Source organism: Ascaphus truei, chromosome 21, assembly GCF_040206685.1.
Source record: "Ascaphus truei isolate aAscTru1 chromosome 21, aAscTru1.hap1, whole genome shotgun sequence".
Taxonomy (NCBI): domain Eukaryota; kingdom Metazoa; phylum Chordata; class Amphibia; order Anura; family Ascaphidae; genus Ascaphus; species Ascaphus truei.
This window is the reverse complement of record NC_134503.1, coordinates 12,513,259-12,536,307: the sequence shown is the minus strand read 5'-3', so window position 1 is coordinate 12,536,307 and position 23,049 is coordinate 12,513,259. Positions and strand designations below refer to the sequence as shown.

General features: G+C 46.0%; 1 protein-coding gene across 5 annotated transcripts in view; it reads right to left on the bottom strand.

The window, feature by feature from the left end:
• The window catches only part of GARNL3 (GTPase activating Rap/RanGAP domain like 3), a 252,359-nt gene that overhangs the window by 58,493 nt on the left and 170,817 nt on the right, over positions 1–23,049 (bottom strand). For all 5 annotated transcript variants that reach the window (XM_075578984.1, XM_075578986.1, XM_075578985.1 and 2 more), the window contains 6 exons: positions 12,943–13,042; positions 10,793–10,911; positions 7,346–7,410; positions 6,341–6,404; positions 2,817–2,843; positions 1,735–1,810 (listed from right to left, as the gene is read on the bottom strand). In XM_075578984.1, the coding sequence (XP_075435099.1) occupies positions 1,735–1,810; positions 2,817–2,843; positions 6,341–6,404; positions 7,346–7,410; positions 10,793–10,911; positions 12,943–13,042 (451 nt within the window). The remainder of the gene's footprint in view (positions 1–1,734; positions 1,811–2,816; positions 2,844–6,340; positions 6,405–7,345; positions 7,411–10,792; positions 10,912–12,942; positions 13,043–23,049) is intronic.

The window sequence follows — 23,049 nt, the reverse complement described above, 5'->3', positions numbered from 1 at the left end:
GCCAAATGAACTACATTAGCGATCCCCTTGAGTCTAGGTGCAAAGATCATCTCTCCTGTCTTGCCTTTAATACCCTCTGCACAAGCAATCCACCTATCGGAACAAGCTCCTCACCCGTACCAGCACTTATCATCTGAGATCTGACTCTAAAAGACTGTTCACAGTCCCAAGGTTCAACAAGGAATCCGGCCGCTCCTCCTCCTCTTACCGTGCACCCCAAAACTAGAACAGTCTACCGGAGACTCTCAAAGCCGCCACCAGTATAAGTACTTTCAAGACTTCAGCCGTCTCACGTTTTAATCTGGTCTGTAACTGTTACATACGCCCATAACATACATGACCTTTAATTGTTCATTAAATATTTTTAAATATACTGTATAACCCTGTTCACTTAATGTAACCATGTATTGTTACCATAACTCTGTACCCAGGACATACTTGAAAACGAGAGGTAACTCTCAGTGTATTACTTCCTGGTTGAGTGCAACTTGAATGCTGCTGTTTTGGGGAAGCTCAGGCTAGCAGCATTTTTACTTTATCGCACTCACACTACATACTTGACAACTGCTGATTAGTAGAACTGCTGCTCTAACCCAAAGGGACATACATTGAGTGAGCAGCACGAAGCCGTACGGCCATAGGAAAGGTGGGCCAAAGTTCCTGAAAGACAGACATTAATGAATAAATGCCAGGTTAATCACAAAAGCAAATATACAGATTGCTGAACCAACAGTGATCAAATGTACAGCATATTCAGCGTGACCATCTGTCAGATGGAAGTGTGTTCTGTAGCCAGTTGCGAGACATGTAAATACCAAAATGTCTTGATTCATTAGTGATGTTCTGTCACATGGTGTCACTCCTGGTTGATGCAAATTACAGTAATATTGTTGGTACCTGAATGTAAGGCTTTATAAGAGACAGTACAATGTACACGATATGCACTGGTTTCCTTGAGGGTATCTGCTTATTTTAAAAAAAATATTATTATTCTCTAGCTCCAGCAAGAAATAGGTTGACGACGAGGGATTTTGTACAGCACACTGTATGCTTTTGTATACTCCAAACCCACATCTACTGCAGTTACATTACACATTTGCTGGTGTTAAACAGAATCTTGCACATCCCTAAGTTCAATTTTTAGCTGGCAGACAAAGCTGTTTATTAATTTTAAGACACTTAGAAACACAATTCAATATATAAATGGTTGTTAGCAGTACGATGGTTGCGGTTCTTGCTTTGACATGGTGCTGTGACTGCAGCTGTCATCGTGGCCGTCTCATTGTTTGCAGACAGTAAGGGCAAAGATCCTCTTTGCTGCTAAAGAGTGAAGACCGTCTCGCAAGAGTGTGGCAGGCATTTATTGATGGACTACAAGAACTGCTGTGTCAGCTCTACATACATACAGCGACTCTCTCCATTGCGCATGCTTTAAAGATGATAACCCAAGGGCCACCAACAGGACAGGTTTAAAAGGTTATCCCTGCTTCAGCACAAGTGGCTGAATCAGTGGCTCAGTCGAAGATTGAGCCACCTGTGCTGAAGCAGGGATATCTTTACAACCTGACCTGTTGGTGGCCCCCCGAGGACGGGAGTTGGCAACCTCCTGCACTAACAGGTCTTTGTATGATTAAAGTACATCCCAACGAAATAAGAAAAAAAAAACAGCGGTACAGAGATTAATCTCCTGCTTCAATCAATGGAAAGAGACATTTAACCCTTGCTAGCACTTACCATTACTGAACATCTCATCGTCGGTTAGCTGACCATCTTTGGCATAAAGAACTCCAAACTTAAAATTCACAGAGCCCTGCAAACATGTACAAAACAGAAACCTTGTGTTAACATTTCAGATGAGCAGTAAAATTCTGCCAACGCCAGGGGTCTCCAAACTCAGTCCTGATTGAGCCACCTGTGCTGAAACAGGGATAGCCATAAAAGCCGGTCTGTTGGTGGCTCTTAAGGACTGAGTTTGGAGACCCCTGGTCTACACAATTCACAAAGTGCGATGAAAGATAAGAAATTCTCACTACAGAATAAAATATTCTTAAATCCCTGCCATGTAGCACTTACAATGTAAGTTTTAGCATCTGGGATAGAAACCCACTGGGATCATTTTGTTACCAAGTTATAGGCTAAGTTTAAAGCTGCAGTCCAAGCTGCCATTTTTTTTTTTTAATTTAACTTTTTACTTTTTAATATGGGCATCAATACAATCCACACAATGATAAGTAATTAGCTAAGATGCCGATCGATCGGCAAAGATTCAGCTCGGGGGTTCACTAAATGGCCGTCAGTGCAGCAGAAGAGGACCAAAGAGGCAACATTCTGTGGGGAAGATCATGTGACCAGGCAGTAACGAGTTACAATTGGTGCACTGGTAGAGAGAGGGCGGGGCTCAAAAAGGGGTGTGCCAGAGCCTGTTTTAGAAGAGCAAGGGCATGTGACTTTGTAAATGGTTGCTATAGAAACAAAAAAGCTGGTTACATTATAATACATAAAAAATGTCATTCAGCGTTTAAAAAAAAAAAAAAAATTTAAACGCTGCAAGTATTTTCTCATAGTATTTATTTAAAAAAAAAACACACACGTAGGATATTGCTTGGTCTGCAGCTTTAGGATGCTGGAGTTGAACCCACAACAAAGTGCATTCCTTAATTCCACACCATTGAATGATCATAATTTGATTGATAACGGGTTGTTTGAAAGAGTACAGGAGCGGAGGTTTGTAAGCAACGTACGACCTTCTCACAGCACACACAAACCCGGCATTTGCTTAATGGATTTGTAAGGAGAAAATGATTCGTTTCACTTACTTCTTGTTCTTCAAAAACCAGCAAGTCCTATTGTCGAAACACAAAAACATAAGCATTAGCGAGGGGAAAGGAGGCGCCAGTGCGGCCATTACTGGTTCATGCTTTCCTGAAAAATGCTTCATTTTTTGTGTCGCTCAAAGTCATCCAACATAAATAGCACGTTGTGGTCATTAAACAGGTTATCAACCTTCCACCCCTGAGTGATACATTGTGGCTTTTACAGTGTGCATGTGGCAAAGGCCTCGGATATAGTGCTGCTGAGGTGATGTGGCCTGTGGGATCTGGAGGAGACGCGATGGAGAGGCTTGCCCGTGACGTCACGTGAACGGTTCACCCTCATTGGCTGAACCTGGCCACGTGACCTGGCTGCGGCGCGATAAAATAAAATTCTTTGTCGTACTAAAAAATCGCCAGCGCCGCCACTCTCGGCACGCGCACTCTATGGCTGCCCTCATTGAGGTGCCGGCCTTTTGTTTGTGGCGTGCACCGTTGCTTGGACTATGGACGTGGCCTAAGTCTATGGAGAGATGTATTAACGGAGGTAGATATCCCGCACCGCTATGGGGCCTGGAATTAAGGGGGTACTGCAACCCCATTCCTGGGTTTATACATTTTTACATTAAATTAATGGATACGTTATGGATTTTGTATGTCTGCGCACGCTCTAGTTTTTTCACATCTAAAATGACATACCTTTACATTACAATAATATCTCCAAATTTGTAGGTGAAGAATTAAGTTGTAGGGTGCATTTATATTTAGGTGGATAAACAGAAATATAAAGGTGGCCTGAAGTCTGGCATTTATTAGCTTTTGCTATGCCTATGCCAGGGGTGCGAAAACAGGGGGGGGGGGCCGCGGTGCTTAGAGAGACCCTACGCTCTTCCCCACAACATTTAAATTAAATGCATGGGGAGCATGCAAGGCCTCTGTAGGTCCCTTACCTTGTCTCCGAAGGCTTCTGGTGATGTGTCGCCATGGCAAATGATGCCGTGGGGGCACATGGCGTTGTGATGTCAGAAAACGCCGGAGAAAAGGTAAGGGGGGGGGGGGGGCGGCGGGGGGTTTAGACAGACAAAAAAGTTTGCACACCCCTGGTCTATGCTATGCCTGTCAACAAAACATGAATTAATGCATCAGAAATGATGGCATGCTTAGAATAAAGTCAATAAAATATAGGGCACTGTTGGGTCATCACAAACCCTTGTCTTCAGTCTGCTTATTGAGTTATTTCCATCTGATGTATTTCAAGACAATGTTAATTAATTTATGCTGACATATTTCAGAGCCATATGTCCAACGCAAGAAAGCAGAACCTCACCAAGTTCACACTGAGGAGATAAGGTGACTTGCCCAAGGTCACAAGGAGCTGACACTGGGAATTGAACCAGGTTCCCCTACTCCAAACTCAGTGCCACAGTCAGTGTCTTTACTCAGTGAGCCGCTCCTTCTCCCATTATTCATGTATCTTTAGTTTAAGTGTACAATACAATGTTTAGAATACAATAGGTGCTATATCTTTTCAGAGAGCTATTAGTATCTGATGCCTAGGGCAAAGATATTTGCCCCAGGTGCTGAAGCCTCAGACAGGGAGAGGTCTGAACACGAAGGCATAATGCACAATATTCTGCTAATGTCACATTATAATTTGTGTCAAATGCAAGAGAGGTAATCCCATCTCTCTACATTAACTGCAGAGTATAAGCCACGAAGGGTTGTTACTAGAGATGGGCACATTTTTGGGGCAGTTTTGGATCTGATGCGGATTGGTCGGCTTCTTTGATCCATGGGTTTCCGCGGACCAATCTTAAAAAAGGGCGATTCGTCTTTTTCTGGATTTGTTTGACAATCCAATCCATGGATTGGAGTGATAAAATCCCCCAGTGCAATGTATCCAATGGTGTTTTTTTTATTAATCCACACGGATTGAAATGGGCACAACCCGTCTATGCATTGTACACCGTGGAACGGATTTTGAATGGAAAGCTCATGAAATTCCTCAAAACGGATTTGAACAGTTTCACCGGTCTCTATTTGTGACTGCAGGTGGAGATGTTGTTGACATTAATGTAACATGGTTAGTCCACCCTGCCTCTCTCCCCCCCCGTCACATAAATCCTTAGCAGTCTAAGCTGTGACAGGCAGTCCTGTGGGCAATTGACCCCCCTCATGCTACTCTTTGACTAATGTGTGGTGGTGACTCAGGGTCTGTGTACAGCCTATCAGGGTACAGACCTTGAGCCCTCTCCTTCTGGTTCCTCAGAGGGGAGGTAGTGAGTGCTCTCCCACCCTTCCAAGAGAGTGGAGGTGTGTGGCCTGTCTCCTCCCTGTGGGAGAGAAATGCCAGCCAGGCCCTCATGGCTGGCTGGCTCAAAAATATCTAAGGCTTCACATTAGAAGAGCCAGCACCATCCAGACACCTGGGATTCTCTGAGAACCCTGCATCCGAGGTATGAGTAAGAACTGCAGTGACTGCCAATAAAGCCCTTGTTCCTTTTGACACCTGCCTGGATTCCAGTCTGTGCACATGGGTGTATGAGAGTTGCTTCAGTGGGGACTGCCTTCAGAAACCCTTGAGTCCACTGAAGCTGGAGGCACTGAACATCAGAGGTCACTAAAAGCCTGTCCTGGTCTCCATCCAATCGCAGACAGCTCAGCTCTTCTGGACCCTCAAAGATATGCGCACCACTGACACCTGTAGTCGCAACAGTATCTCCCAGAGGGTGGGGGTACATGTGCTACATTAGTAAGGGGGGGGGGGGAGAATGACTCAGAGGGGGTCATTTATTAAAGTCTAACAGCTGCATAAATTGGTCAAAATCCGTACTGCCCCAAACCTAGCAAAGAGTTAAATCCCTTTGAATTCATTGCCATTTTTTTTTAAAGGGGCAAATCAGGTGCAGTTTTTTGTGCCCCACTTTTGCAGCCTTGAGACTTTGATACCCCAAACAGAACTCAGAATTGAGCGAGTCCAATAATAAGTTGTGCTTTATATTGAAACAACGTAACTTGATATATTGACTCAGAGACATACAGTAAGATGAAAATGTATCTCTGCCTTCAATTTTGCTCCAGAATTGCCAAAACGTCACCCTGCACATTAGTGTGTTTAAACACTCCCGCAGAAGAGTTACAAGCAATTTGTTCATGTCTGTTTTTCCAAGGACTATCCAGTTAGTATAAAGCCCTTTTTTGACGCCCATGCTGGCCCCTTCATATTTGCTGTTGGATGGTAATTCGCACAGCCTGGGATCATCTCAGGATGTGTAAAATAATACCATATGTGTGGGTGTTTTTAATGTATGTGTATTCACACTTATAACAATCCTAAAGTTTATCCTGTTTAGGCAGTAAACCCCTCCAAAATATTTGGCCAACTGCGGAACCCCCCACAGCGAAGACACAGTCTCTGTAATCTTCTGTAATGCAGCACAGAAAACCAGACAGACGAGAATATGCTGCATTATATTACTGCTCGATTTTGTGAGTAGGTGCTATAAAAAAAATAAAAATAAAAATCTTACCTTTTGGATCTCTGGATTAAGAATTTCCCTGGGGCTTTTCTCAAATCTGTCAAGGTTCATGGCACTGCAAAGCAATTGAAGCTGTTTTATTGAGTTTTCTGAACGTGCTGCTTTTTTTTTGGAGTTTAACAAATAGGTTTGCGGCAGGGGGGCGGCCAAACTCCAGTCCTCAAGGACCAGCAACAGGTCAGGTTTTAAGGCTATCCCATCTTCAGCACAGGTGGCTCAGTCAGTCCCAGCTTCAGCACAGATGGCTCAATCAGTCCCAGCTTCAGAACAGGTGGCTCAATCAGTGGCTCAGTCTTCGAAGACTGAGCCACTGATTGAGCCACCTGTGCTGAAGCAGGGATATCCTTAAAACCTGACCTGTTGGTGGCCCTTGAGAACTGGAGTCGGTCACCACTGGTTGACGGTAACTATCAAAGGCTTTAGATACAAGGCCCAGGTAAGATTTAGGCTCTGATCAACTTGCTGATGACGTAATGATATCATTAGGGATTCCAGTTTTCGGCGGTTGTATTTTTTAGTTTTATTGGTGTTTTCAATAATAATAATAATAATAATAATAAAAAAAAAATTCTTTAGTTTTAACCATGACCAAAAAAATGGGCCCAAATTTGAATTTGGTGTTTATCAGTGCACTTAGTTTTAGTTTTCGTACTACCCATGTGTTGCCTTTGGCTCTTACCTGTGGCTGGACGTGGCTGGGCTGGACGTGGCTGGGCAGGAGGTGGAATTCATAGGACATGATGCTTAGTTTCTGCTTTTTTATCGGTTTTAACCGGAAGTGCAAGATTATGAATCAGTGTTGTGTTTCTGGTTAAACCTAAAAGCAGAATCCCTACACATAATGAGGTGTGACGTGTTGCAGGTCTTCAGCCCCCAAAAAGTTTATAGGGAGCAGGACCTAGGTCCTCAGAGTTCAAAATGCCCAAAGGCCCCTAAAATGTGGCTTGTGAATTTTACGAGTATAGAAAGTAATAGGTGATAAAAAAAAATACTTGCCTTAAAATAGATTTCACTGATAACGTTTTTGTGGGGCTGTATGACAGGCATATTTTTTGTGTACCCTGAAAGACAAAAATATAGAAAACCTTTAGCAAAAAGACCCTACTTTGAGAGAGTAGGGGATATTCAGAGACTAGGGGGGGGAAGAGTGACAGTGACAGGAGGGGGGGAGAGAAAGTGGAGAAGGGGGGAGGAGAAGGAAGAGAGAGGGTTGGGGAGGGGGCGGGGGAGAGGGAGATGGTTGGGGAGGGGGCAGGGGAGAGGGAGGGGCATAGGGAGGGGGGAGGAGAGGGAGAATAGGTAGGGGGGAAGGGAAGGGGGTGAGGAGGGAGAGGGAAGGGGGTGAGGGGGCGACGGAAAGGAGAGTGAGGGGGAGAAGAGGGGGAGGGGAAGTGTGGAAGAGCGGGAGGGAGAAGAGAGAGGGGGAGGGAGAAGGGGGACAGGGGGAGAGGGAGAGGGAGGGGGGATAATGGAGGGAGAGGGGATAAGGGGGGAGGGGGAAGGAGGGGGGATAAGGGGGGGAGGAGGGGGGAGGAGGGGGGAGGAGGGGGGAGGAGGGGGGAGGGGGAAGGACGGGGAGGGGGAAGGACGGGGAGGGGGGATAAGGGGGGAGGGGGGAAGAGGGGGATAAGGGGGAGGGGGGGAGGAAGGGATAAGGGGGAGGGGGGAGGAGGGGGGAGAAGGAAGGGAAAAGGGGGGGGAGGAAGAAGAGGGGGGGAGGGAGAAGAGGGGGGGAGGGAGAAGAGGGGGGGAAGAAGAGGGCGGGGGAAGAAGAGGGGGGAAGAAGGAAGGGAAAAGGGGGGGGAGGAAGGAAGGGAAAAGGGGGGGAGGAAGGAAGGGAAGAGGGGAGGTGAGTAAGACAAAGAAAATGAGGGGGCTCGCAGGGCCACCGAAACAGGGGGCCCAGGTGAAAACTCTAGTCCTGGGCCCCAGGAAAGCTGTCGACGGCACCGAGTACAAAGGCTCTCATTACAGCGTTATTATTCCCACACACATTTATAGTGTCTGCATAGTTGCCAAGTTGGCAGTGGAAACGACTGTGTTTTGATGAATTATTTTGAGCCTTGAAGCATCACACTGCAGTGGCACAAAATGAAGCTATTCCCTTACCTACAACTCGCCCTATAATAATATTTTTTACTTGCACTCTATGTAAATAAATCACAAGGCTCTCCAGTCCTCCTCTTCATGCCCTTTTATCTGTGCAAGTGTATCCTTGTTTGTTCCCATTCACAATGTAGCCAGAAGGCAAATCACACTGCAGTGCAGCTGCTGCCAGTGCTGCTGCTGTTAACATGGATTGCTTCCAGTGTCCTTGGTCGCATGATCTTGTCTAAGCTAAAAGCCACGTGCAAAGCTCCCCATTAAACGTACAGTCCCACTGAGCGACATGCACTCGGGATGTAATAAGGTTCTCAACTCTGGCCCTCAAGACCCCACCAACAGGTCAGGTTTTTTAAGCCCCCTCTGCTTCAACACAGATGGATCAATTAGTGGCTCGGTCAAAGGGCCTGCTTCAGCACAAGTGGCTCAAAACTAAATGAGTTCTGTATTATTAGATCTGGGGTGCACAAACTGGGGGGCCATTTTTAATTAGTTTTATTATACGTTGATTTCTATAGCCGGTTTTAGCCCACATCCCCAGAAGTGCAAGATAATTGCAACACTTTCCTGTTAGTTATAATTTGTTGCCAATAGTTCCAGTAGTTTGAGCTGCTTACTGTAACAATAGATAATGTTACCTTAGTAATGGAAGAATACATTGTAGCTGCTGAGTTACACTGGCTGAAGGATTGATTGAAACGGAAAGGCAGCCATTTAGTGAACCCTGGGAAGCAGGATCTTTGCTGTCTGATCACGGGAGAACGAATCGATCGGCAACTTAGGTAATTCATTTTCAATAAAGGTAATCAAAGGCTGCCTTTTTCGCCGCCGGGCCCCGGATCTCCCCCAGCTACGGGCCTCCCTCACTCTGTCCCACGCCGAGCTTCTGACGCACACTGGGCTCTCTCTATCACGTGCCGCCGCAGGCCTGAAGCAGGGCCAAGCTTACTTCCGACGTCAGAGAGCCCCGGCGCGTGCTTGCGTCGGAAGCTCGGCATGGGACAGAGTGAGCGAGGTCCGCAGCTAGGGAAGAGCAGGGGCCCAGCGGCGAGTGGACCGGCAGCCACCAGGCCCGGCACGCCTGTCCCGGCTCCCACCCCCTGTCAGCGGCCCTGCACCCGTCATAAAAAGTTACTTGGCTGACATTTTTCTGACTTGTAAAAAAAAAAAAAACCTCCTGCCTCATGATGTATAAAATCTGACTGAATACATAAACGGACTCAAACTTTATTTCTATAATACTAAGACAGGCGCCATCTTCACCGCTATGTCTGTGTACTTCACATGCACGCCTGCATATACAATTCGACAGCCCAACCTCTATTTTCACAGGAGAAACAGTTATCAGCCTTTGGCACCTCTTACCCATGTACAGAAGAGCCAACGAGTATTCTAAAACTTCCCTTAAATTAGCCAGGTACATGCTGGGTACATTTCAGTGACATTTCTGCAGAGGCTAATAGCCCATCGGATTAACACAGCAGGGGTTCCTGGCAGTCCCATTCAGTTTGAATGGGACAGCCAGGGACCCCCGCTGTTAATCTGATGGGCCATTAGTCTGTCTGCAGAAATGTGTGAAATGTTGCATGTACCCAGCATATACCCAGCATATACCCAGCATGTACCCAGCATGTACCTGGGTATTTTTGGTAATTGCTGCTGGTTTGTTTTAGAATAACCGTCGGCACAACAGTACTGTAGTGTGTGTGGTATCATGTGATTTGTCTAATCGCAACAGTGACAGATATCTATTTGTTACTCTTATGAATTGCTGTCAGGCCCATCATTTTTTATATTATATATTTTGAATGGTAGGGTTGGTCACGCCCCGCGACACTCTGTAGAACCCTTCCAGGAATGATCTGAAAGTACCTTTCACAGTGTCCTGTTTACTGGGGTGTCATAGGAGCCATCATTTAATCCCATCTCTGGCAAAACAGATGCCCTTATCTCTAGATTCTATCAGTCCTAAAACTGGGCCTGCCCAGGGTTTAACAGGTCATACAACATTTCTTTGTAATATTTTTTTTTACATTAATTAATTAAACTATAATAACATTAACCCCTGAAGCACCAGATTGATTAAAATACTTTATATTCCCCGCCATTTTTATTACAGCGGCCATTTCGTTAGGCACGCAATCAGGATTTTTTTTTTACAGATTTATAACAGGAACACCAAACTATTGCCATTTTAGGTAAGAATGTAATAATAAAAACAAAGAAGAAAAAAAGGGGGGGGGGAGACGTAGTATTGCTGCTTTGTGGATCTAGACCTTTGACCATTGTATACGATAGGCATAGGTGATGGGTACTAGACCCATTTATTGTCTCACTTACTATTTTCCTCCAAAGAATTGCTCGGTATTGGGGAACCCGCTGGTTGTTTTGGTCAGAAAGTACCACAGACAGAAAAAACGGGTTCTTCTCTGCATCTGTTCCAATGTAGTTTTGATGGACTGCAAAAGAAGAAAGACAGATCCCTTTTCACACATCACTGTATCTGGCGCGGGCCGACACAAGAGGGCATGACACCGGCACGCCACACTGCTCACACTGCTGGAAGCTCCAAATATTCATAGCAGAAAAAAACGCTCCACAGTTAATACCTTTAATTAGAACAGACTGAAGAAGGTCTTCTCAAGAAAGCTGAATGCAACATTTCTTACATGAATAGTCTGAGAATATAAAAATAGTGCAATATAAAAGCAACCGTCACAATTCTATTGCTTTTGTCTCAATATCAACGACAGACGGAAAGCACCTGTCAGCTAAAACAGATCAGCGAGGGCTCCGCATTATTTCGTCTGACAAGCCTACATGGGACATGTCCAACATACTGTACAGCAATATCTCTGCTTTACTGTCACAACTGTCAGTATTAGAAGCTAGAGTTTGTAAGGCTATTGCAACATGACTCGATCATGTTTTCCGATGAAAAAGCCATTCCCCGTTTAATTGGTGTTTTTTTTTTCCGGAAATAAGGTCAACGTCTTTTTAAATCCATCAAACGTAATACTGTTCATAATAAGGAGATCTTAACCTTTATCAGTCTCATTCGTGTGTCCAGTAATAGCTATATCAGGGGTGCGCAAAACTCGGGTGCGCAATATTTTTTTGGGGGGGGGGGGAGGGTGGCGCTGCGCATACAGAAGCCCCGCGTTCTTCCCCATGGCAGTTAAATGAAATGCCGGGGACAGCGTGAGGCCTCTGTGCTTTATCCTACCTTGGCTCAGAAGATGCGTTGCTGTGGAGACGGGGTCACGTGACGTGATGTCACATGAGCCGCGGCGTCATTTAAAACCGTGGCGCCATAGCAACCCGACCTCAAATAACGCCACGGGGTCACGTGACATCCCGTCACATGACCCCTAGCATCATTTGACGCTCTAGGGGAGGCGCGTGCATGGTGGGAGTGGTGGCAGGGGGGGGGGGCAGCACCAAAACTTTGCGCACCCCTGAGCTATAGCATATAATAATAATAATAACTTTATTTATATAGCGCATTTCTCCCACTGAGACTCAAAGCGCGTCACAATTAAAAAAAGGAAAAATAAGAAAGCATTTAAGGTTATAAACGAAACCAGACACAGGGAAAGATACGATACAAGATGGGATGGTACTGTAGTTATTAAATGCCAGACAGGGTGTGGTTCATTAATTAAATGCCTGGGTAAACAGGTAGGTCTTGAGCCTGTTCTAATAGATTTCCAGAGAGGGGCCTCTCCAACTGTACGAGGCAGATTGTCACCTTTGTTTTTTTAAGATAACCCCTAGAAGTGCATTTGATGTAATTAAGAAAGTTCGTGATTTGACAAAGTATGAATCATGTGCCATTGCCATCTCTTCTGATTTTTTAGTAAAACTGGTAAATATTAAAAGCATCTCTCAATGGACAAGATCAAGGTAATGACAGCTATACGCTATATTGCCATCAGGCCATCAAAGGCTTTTTATTTTTAACTTTAACTGCCTCACCTATGCTTTGTGGCCAGGAATAACAGATCCACGATAATACTGCAGGCGATACAGCATTGCTTGCCTTTAAGTTATGGCATTTACATGACCATGTAGAGTTCTTCATCGAAAAACACAACAACAAACTATATGCATATACTTACACAAGAGAAGTGGTGATCATACATCTAGCATATACAGTAGTATGTCCTGATTCCCTGCGTACCACCCATGGCATCTCTGGCTAATCCAATGCTTTCAAATAAAGTAATCATTTATCCTCTCCAGTTCTAAAGCATACTGTATTTACAAGCAATGCCTTCCATGTTTCTCCACCATTAAAAAGGTAGATACATTTCCCTAACATGAGTACGACCTCTGGGTAAGCAGGAATGGATCATCTGCCAATACAAAGATAGATGGAAAAGGAACAGCCTACTCTACTATGGGATGCGTTTAACAAACAGAATTACACCTGTCTTTCAGAGGGTGTCAATGTGATCTTAGATTAAGGGCAAACATATAATCATCACCTTTTCCTAGAAAATACTTGAAGTACCATCTGGTGTGATACTCGGGGTTTTCCAAGTGCACATCTGTTCTTCGCCAAGTACCTGGTGTGTAGTCCGTATTCTGAAAAAGAAGATAAAGACGTCCGGTCAGGCGACTGGAATGAAGAAGAGAAAGGAATGGAAAAAGAAGAAGGGTTAGCCTAAGATTTAACAAGGATCATGACATCTATTTATTTACACTGAGCATTTGTCTCTGCCTTATATTTCATTTAATTCATCAACAAAAGCAAAATCTTATCTTACACCTGTGATGCCCACGTCATAGTCCGTTAGGTATCTCCACCCTACCAGTGATTAGAGTCATATAAACCTTTACTCACCAACCCTACCTAATTAGTGGGACAATCACATAATGAGATTGGAAGGGTGGGGGTGTAAACTAGAAGTCAAAGGAATGTCGACATTCCTCATGGAGTAAAGTGTGTGTGATAAAATATTCTTATGGAGAGCACGTGGAGTGGGGTGATTTAAAGATCAGTGCACACTGTCAGATGTCTCCTGGGTGTTAATGGATAAAAAGCTTTTATCTTGGAGCTGTCAGACTATGTAATCCCCCCATGAGGGTTTTTCATTTCTTATTCAATCTTATCACATCTGATGGGGGTGGTCTTCTCCCAGAGTCATTATTTAGGGAACTTTCCATTCCTACAGCTACAGGATTCAGCTTTTCATTTTCCGCTATAAAACAAACATTGTGAGGCGCTTCCAATAAAGGTGTGATAAATATATAAATATATAGTGATAAATTAAATGAATATATAAATATAAACAGTGTTCAAAAATAGTGATAATACTAGTAAAGTTCGCTGCTCAACCCTCTTAGGAGAAGATCCAGTTCCTCCTCTCTTGACTGTTTGGAAGAAGCTTGTGGGGAGCGCAGAGTTTCACCATTTAAAAGGAATGAAATAAATAATAGTGTAATATGTCCAAACACCTGTAACAATGTATATGGGGATCGAGATTAAGAACTCACATTCTTCCAGTTAAAATACAGCATTGGAAGACAATCTGAAGACTCTGTAGTTTGCAGGGGGGTCTTGCTTAGGATACTCTCCCTGGTGTCAGTGGAACCAACCCTCGATGGAAACAGAGACAACTCTAGCTATGTCATTTCCTGTGAGACTAGGAAGCGGTATACACGCTGTACATGTGAGCAACACGGAAGCAGAACCCGTGTGGACCCATTTCAAGATCGATCGCGAAACCGGAAGTGACGCGACGGGCCAGACCGGAAGTGACGCGACGCGATCCCGGGAGTGGGGTAGATGGTGTATACTGCTGCTGCGCTTTGATTGTTATGTGTCTATGCACATGGTGCTAATGTAAGTGTGGATTACCACTGGTTTTATTGAATACATTAGTAATGAACATACAATGTTGCACTAGAGTTGTTTCTGTTTCCATCGAGGGTTGGTTCCACTGACACTAGGGAGAGTATCCTAAGCAAGACCCCCCTGCAAACTAGAGTCTTCAGATTGTCTTCCAATGCTGTATTTTAACTGGGAGAATGTGAGTTCTTAATCTCGATCCCCATATACATTGTTACAGGTGTTTGGACATATTACACTATTATTTATTTCATTCCTTTTATATGGTGAAACTCTGCGCTCCCCACAAGCTTCTTTCATTTTCCCCTGTTGATATTAGAAGAATAGCTACTGTCATTTCCCACGAAGGCGACTGTGAAGCAATCATTAGTGGTTAGGTACTCTAAGGCACATGTATGTGTTCCTAGTGCATAATACTAACCTGTCCAGCTGATATTACCATTAATAGGCGGCTTCCTTGTATCGCAGGGGGAGCAGGAAATACATGTTATCTGCTCTGGAGTTGGTGGGTTCCCGAGGTCATGATCAGCACTACCCTGGTTCACACTTGTTTTTAAAAAGCTACCATTAGGAATTAAGGTATCTTGCCCCTATCTCCCCAATCTTTCCTTGTAGTTTTCCTAGTGTTTAAATAGCATACACGCCCGCACCCTTTGCTCGTAGGTCATCTTCTTGGGATCTCACCGGGTTGCAGTGTTAAAGTACTGTACATCCCCCTAAAGGCAGGGGGGGGCTCAACTCAAGGTCAGGTTTTCAGGATATCTCAGCTCCAGCACAGATGGCTCAATCAACCCCAGCTTCAGCACAGGTGGCTGAATCAGTCCCTGCTTTAGCACATGTGGATCAAAAACCTGACCTGCTGGGAGGAGGGTGATGGGGGGGGGGGGGGTGAGGAGGACTGGAGTTTAGCACCCCTACCCTACAGGGGATAATTGTAACTTTAAAAAAAAACATGTTTCTTGTATTGGATGGTATGTGCCTCGGGTCACTGCTATTTCCCCTTGACAAAGGTTGCATGTAGCAACGGAAACGTTGGTTGTCTTTGGTTTTATTAAATTGTTTTGCAAGGCCGCAGTGCCCTGCTCTGCATTCTTTATTGCACTCAACCCGGAATTACTCTGAAATCTATCAATATACTGTACACTTGCTGCTCCGTACACAATTTCATTTCCTATATTGCAGTACAGTATTCATCCCCTCCCGTGCACATGACAGATACAGCCCGCACCGTAGAGTCACACCCCTCTTGTTCTATGAGCAGGCAATATGGTTGGTAAAACAGATCTTTCTTTAATCCACTACACAGCACACCATCGTTGCCTTAAAAATAGCATTGCAATGCTTTACTGACTGGGAGAGCCGACGTGGTGTGTGAGCAAACCGAAATGGTTCTCTGGCATCAATGGAAAAGATGAAAAGATCTGCATGAAAAGAAGAGCCTATTATAGCCAGTTAAAAAACAAACCTTTATAATGCCACTGGGCTGCGGACATCATTATTCGTGTTTCCTTTAATTCAAAGGGCATCAACTTAAAAACCACCCCACTGTCTTTCTAAAAGACACCTCAGCGGGAAAACAAGTCACCAATACAAAGAGCACATTTCTTAGTTTGAACATGTTCTCTTAGTCAGAGAGGTATTTTAATTAACAACCGTGGCCCAGATTTTCTATGTATGGCACCGTTGTGTTGTCCTCAGATCTGGCTACTTCACACCTTAATCACAAAGGAACCATAGTCGCTAAACAATCAATCACTGTATCTCTTCACTAACTGGGAAAGGCAGATGCAACATCGGGGCATGATCCAGTTATACAGATTTTTTTGGGTGTAGATACCCTTTGGAAAGGCTAAAGACCATTGTGTGCTTGAGTATCAACTGGAGACATAGCCTAACTCCCGTGCTTGAGCAAGGTTAATTCATCCTGCGGCCTATAATTACTCGAGTCCAGACTGCGCAGAATTGTATATCTAATAAAAGGTGATGCGCTTACATCATGAAGAAGCAATGACGTCGTAATGAATCCAAGTAAGTAGGCTACCTCCAGATAAGGCCAGGTGGCGTTGCAAATCTACATCAATATATTGTGTTTTTGGGTACGGGGTTTGTGTACAGTATGTATACCCTTTAGGGCCATATTTACTAAGCAGTGCTACTCCATGAGCCTACTCTTAAACCCATCTTAGAAATAAGACCCTTTATTGCTCATTCAAGTTAACTGGAGTAGCACTTCGCAAGTATGGCCCTTCATCTCGCTATATTATCCTATCGCCCTGGTGAAGCGATGGATGAACGGAAACATTCGTTTGTTGTTACCGTGTTTAAATAATTGTATCTTTTCCCTTTTCTATTGCTGTGACCAAACATTATTTTATGTTTCCATGGACTGATTAGAAACTTTGACCTTCGCCTCCTCCTCCTCCTTCTTTAATACTCTGCTACTGGCAACTCGAAATATATATATTTTTGCTCATTATATATAATTTCCCAGTGTAAGCACGGCATCCTTTCTTTGTAATTGTCACCTTTCTCTTTTGTTCTGAATCATATCATGCTGATTACCCCAACATGATCCAAATAAAACTTAATAATTCATTTATAAAATATATAAAAAGATTTTTTTCCCTTTGGCCCGCGAAAATGTGTAGAATCTACGATGTGTCCCTCGTACTGACAAGTTTGGAGACCACTGGTCTTGAGGGATGGAGTTGAGAGCCCCGGCTTAAATCACATAGAAAGCGTTTCACCGGAGAAGGCTAAAACTGCTTAGCATTTCCCCGGCACACCGAAATAAAAACGACAGAAGCAGTAACGGAATGAGCAGTCCATTTATTGCTACAACATTATGTAATGTTTAAAAGCAAAATACAATGATTCAATCATGAAACATGTATTGCTTGTAGTGGATGGAAGCCGTATAAGTGATTTATGCGACTGGCACAAGTGACCTCTATTTCAGCAGTAAAATAAAGCTGGTTTAATATTCAGGGCACTTTCTTTTATATTGTGGTATTAGGGAAATCATCAACTAGCCAATGTTTTAATGCTATTGGTAGTTCTACTCTGCATTATAATCAGAAACGTACTCACTCTGATATTACCTAGTAGCCCGTGGAAGGTTCTATAATGGAGCACAAATTAATCTCAAGAAGATCAGCTTGGTATCAGGAAAACAGAGAAGGGGGGGGGGGTGAAGAAAATAAATAAGGAAATATGTTATCCTATGGATGTGCATAATGAGGAGATTTCTTTTAATCGTGCATGCTAACCTCATACATAAAATACAAGGAGCCACAGATACATTACTACTGAGAGCTGACAAGGGCCACTTGGGAACCACATTCTCCCGGCTCTCCCCACTTCCCTGAATGCTACGGGGTCCACGGCACGTGCGGGACTACTGGGGGTGCAGTCGGTGCAAGGTACCTGGGGTCGCCCACACTGGCACGCACATCTGCATATGGCCTTAGCGGGCAGGGTCACTTTAAAAGTCTGGCAGGGGGGAAGCAATGTTAACCCCCTTCTTGTTTCCTAACTGATCCCTCCTTGTCTCCCTATATCAAATCATGGAGTGCGGCGGTGATCTGTCAATCAGCACTGCAGTCTGTAATTTCAGCACCCACAATGCTTTAGGAGGAAGGAGTGGCAGGCTGGCGTGAGGCATTCCTGGTTTCCCGTTCTCTGGTTGAGCTTCGCGGCACTCTGCACGGAGGAGCAGGGTTAGGACACTCCGCGGCTCTGGTTACCCTCCCGGTGCCGGCTTTACCAGAGATTACTCGGCTACTGGCCACTCCGCAGAGGACCGTGCTGGTAGAGAGAAGTATAGCCTCCTCCCCTGCCACGTCACCCAATCTGCCTCCACTCATGTCACCCATTCTCTAGTTCCGCCACTGGCCTACACAATCACTGGTTTCATTCTCTCTTTACTAACATGTACGGTGCAATGGCGTCCTGCTTTGTGTTTTCATCCACAACCAAATGAAACAGGATAGTGGTCAGCGCAAGCTGTCGATCTCAGAGATTAAAAAGACAATAATATAGGCAAATGGTTAACACCTTAGACATAAAATATTCCCACAGTATACTTGGGGGGAGGGGGAAGGGGGAAAGGGGTTGCAGGAGGGGAGGGATGGGTATAAATCAATGCGAAACAACTCACACGGCCTTGTGTGAGCCCCTTCCCTCAGAGTGATGGTCTTTAAGATGTCAGTCTGATGTCAGATGGTATATGGGATCAGACACGTCTTCTCAGTGTTCACCAAATAGGTGTGGTGAGCGGATGGCTCCTCTCCCAAATGCCCAAATGAAGAGAACGGGCAGAGCCAGGATTAGCGTAAGCCAAAGGTTTAATATGTCATAAAAGCATGTAAACATAAAGCACTCACACGGCATAAAAGCCCAGTACAGCCACGGATCGATCCGACAGATCCACTACTTCCCGGTGAACTCCCGCGGGCGTGTCCGACTGCGGGACCGGTATCAGGGAATCTTGCCAGGAGTACGGCAGCCGTCTGGGTCCAAAAACAACAACGTGCACCGGCAGGGAACTACGCGTTTCGCAAATTAATGCTTCGTCAGGTTCCTCATCCACAACAGTAAGGAGGCTGTGAACTTTGCAAACTACTTTGTAAACAGTGAGCAACTTATACATGTTCATATAAATGGCCTATACCAGGTCTTAAAGACTATGAATCTATATATATAAATTTGAAAATCTTGGTTGTGGTTGTGAGTCTCTGTAGACCATTTGATTGGTCCGTCGATCTGCCCGCCCTCCCACGGCTCTCATTGGCCGGTGTGTCTGCCCCCCCCCCTGTGTCCTGCCCCCCCACTGCTCTAACTCTCCCCTGGCGCTCTCATCCTTTCCCGGCGCTCACCCTCAGCGATCACCCTCCCCCGGCGCTCTCCTTCCCCGGCGCTCCCTCCCACAGACTGCTCCCACTACCCCCCCCCCCCCCCCTCCAGAGCATGCTCTCTCCAGCTCTCACCTCACACAGGCCCAGAGGCCGCTCCCCCAGCTCACCATCCCCAAGAGCGCTCCTCCGGCTCTCTCAGTCGGGAGCTGTACGGGCCGGTGGCCCACACCACCTGCTCACCTGATTGTCTCAGCTCCGCCTTGCCGGGGGTAACGGACACCGCTGAGGAACCCGAGGTGGAGGAGGAGGAGGGCGGCCGGTACCTGGAGGAAGAGGAGGCGCACGGCCGGGTGCGAGGTGAGGAAACGCAGGGGAAGGGATCTTTCACGCGTCCCTGCCTTTCACGCAACACCCCACTCTGGCCCTGCCTATCACCCCCCCCATCCGGCCCTGCCTTTCACCCCCCCCGGCCTTGCCTTTCACCCCCCCAGCCCTGCATTTCACCCCCCCCACGGCCCTGCTTTTCACCTCCCCGGCCCTGCTTTTTACCCCCCCGGCACTGCCTTTCACCCCCCGGCCCTCCCTTTCACCCCCCCCCCCTTCGGCCCTGCCTTTCACCCTCCCCTTCAGCCCTGCCCTTCACTCCCCCTTCGGCCCTGCCCTTCACCCCCCTCGGCCCTGCCCTTCACCCTCCCCACCCTCCCTGCCCTTCACCCCCTCCACCCTCCCTACCCTTCACCCCCTCTCTGCCCTTCACCCCCCCTCCCTGCCCTTCACCCCCCCTCCCTGACCTTCACCCCCCCTCCCTGCCCTTCACCCCCTCCTCCCTGCCTTTCACCCCCCCTCCCTGCCTTTCACCCCCCACCCTCCCTGCCTTTCAACCCCCCCACCCTCCCTGCCGTTCAACCCCCCCACCCTCCCTGCCTTTCAACCCCCCCCACCCTCCCTGCCTTTCAACCCCCCCCACCCTCCCTGCCTTTCAACCCTCCCTCCCTGCCTTTCAACCCCCCTCCCTGCCTTTCAAACCCCCCCACCCTCCCTGCCCTTCGCCCTCCCTGCCCTCCCAATCCCTCGCCCTCCCTGCCCTCCCAACCCCTCGCCCTCCCTGCCCTTTTTCCTCCCTGCCCTTCACCCTCCCTGCCCTTCGTCCCCTCCCTGCCCTTCACCCTCCCTGCCCTCCCTGCCCTTCGCCCTCCTGGCCCTCCCTGCCCTTCGCCCTCCCTGCCCTTCGCCCTCCCTGCCCTCCCTGCCCTTCGCCCTCCCTGCCCTTCGCCCTCCCTGCCCTTCACCCTGCCTGCCCTTCACCCTCCCTGCCCTTCGCCCTCCCTTCCCCCTCCCTGCCCTTCGCCCTTCCTGCCCTTCGCCCTCCGCAATCCCCCACCCTTCGCCCTCCCCTGCCCTTCCACGCCCTCCCCACGCCCTTCCACGTCCTCTGCCCCTGCAATCCCGGGCAACGCCGGGTATATTAGCTAGTGGGACTATATATATGGAATTATTGCATGTTGCTACCATCAAATTGATAATCTACCCCTCACTGCCTTAATAAAAAGCCAAGGCTTTACCTGGTTTAACACCACTTTGAGGGGTGTTTCAATAACTCATATTCTCTCTTAGGGTTCTGTATGGTGGAACCCTGATCCTACTATATGAATACCAGCTGGTAACTCAAGAGTCACCCTGAACTCATTCAATATTTCCTCTATAGGTGACAAAATGGAATGATGGTAAATCCCACCAGGAAATAATGTTTTCGGACTCGCTCAACACAATATACACCTGTCACGCTACCTCCTTACAAGCCAATGTTTCGTTTTAGCCAAGATATCTAATTAAGTATATGATATTGAGTGCAGGATTTTCCATGCTGTGCAGACAACTGGTATAATATATTTTAATCCTACATGTCTATTGTTGTTAAACCTACATTAGACGAATAACATACTATGGGGGAATGAAGGCGGCAAATGTATCAAAGAGATGTAAAATCTAACAAAGATTACAAAAGGCTTAAAAAGATAAGTGAATTTGCTTATTCGTTGAGGAATTGGTAAAAGCAGAGGGTTTACCTTTTTAAAATACCAATGAATATGTTAACTCATGAAAAGTGTTTGCATTACAGTATATGTATTTATTGGTCAAATGATTGGAAACGATGATTTAGGTTATGTGGATTCAACTGCTCTCGATTTGTTTAATAATAATAACTATTTCATATCGTGATTTTCTCCTAATGGGACTCAAAAGCGCGTCACAATTACAGTATACAGATTTTATCATATGAAGAGTGGTGCTCAAAAAAATCACACAATAAACAAAGCTTGTTAATGATAAATGTCTGGATGCAACCAGGGTGTCTGATATAGAATACATAAAGTCCAACTGAGAGGGATTGTGTCCAGTGGTGTCCACCTGACAACCACAGAGTAAAACACAGCAATGATAACCCAGTCAGAAACACTTCAATTAGAACAGGACATAACAGGACACTCTGGCCCATTACCTGTCAGTTTCCATGACAGACCCGCAGCATCCACGGCGTGCAATCCCAAGTGTAGAAGATCCAGAAAACTTGATTGAATATCAGAGCACAGCCAGACGTCAACCAATACTTGAAAGAAAAAATTAGAAAACTCCAGGGCAACTCAAAATAAAAGCATCAATTTATTGCAAGCTCAAAAAGGACAGAGTAAACGCACCTACGCGTTTCATGCACTTTATCAAGGTTTGATCGCTTATTTGAGGTTATCCGCGTTTCCTGCCGGAGCACTTTATCAAGGTTTGATAAAGTGCTCCGGCATGAAACGCGTAGGTGCGTTTACTCTGTCCTCCTTTTTGAGCTTGCAATAAATTGATGCTTTTATTTTGCGTTGACCTGGAGCTTTTTTTCCCGAATTTTGTCTTCCAAGTATTGGTTGTCATCTGGCTGTGCTCTGATATTCAATCAAGTTTCTACAATTACAGTATAGAATTGTTACAGACAGTCCCTGCCCAGATGAGCTTACAATCTATGCTTTGGTGCTTGAGCCACAGTGAGGTAAAGTGACTTACCCAAGGTCACAAGGAGCTGACAGCGGGAATTGAACACGGTTCCCCTGTTTCAAACTCAGTGTCATTGTTTACAGAGTTGGTGTCTTTACTCACTGAGCCGCTCCTCCTTGTGTATGTGTCAACTAGACCGTATTTCTCATGATATGGCAAATTGTTTGTACCTTGTGCAAAATTGCAGGAGATGCGGGAATGCAATGGTTGGTGTGCAGAGAGGGTCTTATAAATGCACAAACACGGAGTAACCTGACAGTGGCCTGTGCTAGACTTCTCAACGTTTAATGAATCTCTGTGCATTCAGCACGGCGTTACTCCTCAGTAGTTGGAATTTTTCAGGAAGTCGAATACAGCACTGCAGCGCTATATACAAATACATATCTGTAATATTATTAGAAGAGCGAACAAAGCAAAGACAGACTAGATGGAGACAGAAGCATTGCACTTAGTCAGAAGCAGAGAAGACAGCAAGGCAACAAAGCCTAAACAATAATGTCATCTTTATAGTCAGAGAGGACACAGACAAGGCCTTAGGTCAGGGGAGGCCATCTCCAGTCCTCAAGGATCACCAAGAGGTCAGGTTTTCAGGATACCCCTGCTTCAGCACAGGTGGCTAAATCAGAATGATTGAGCCACCTGTGCTGGAGGCATATCTTGAAAACCTGACCTGTTGGTGGCCCTTGAGGACGAGTTGGCCACCCCTGGCTTAGGACCTTGCTTAATATGTTGTGAAGCCGCTTCCGGCGCTGACGAAGGTTTTTTAAGTCCCATTCATCTGAATACAGCTCTTCTCCACCCCAGGGAAGCAGCTTCACTGTATCATGCATAAGGAAGGGGCTTTA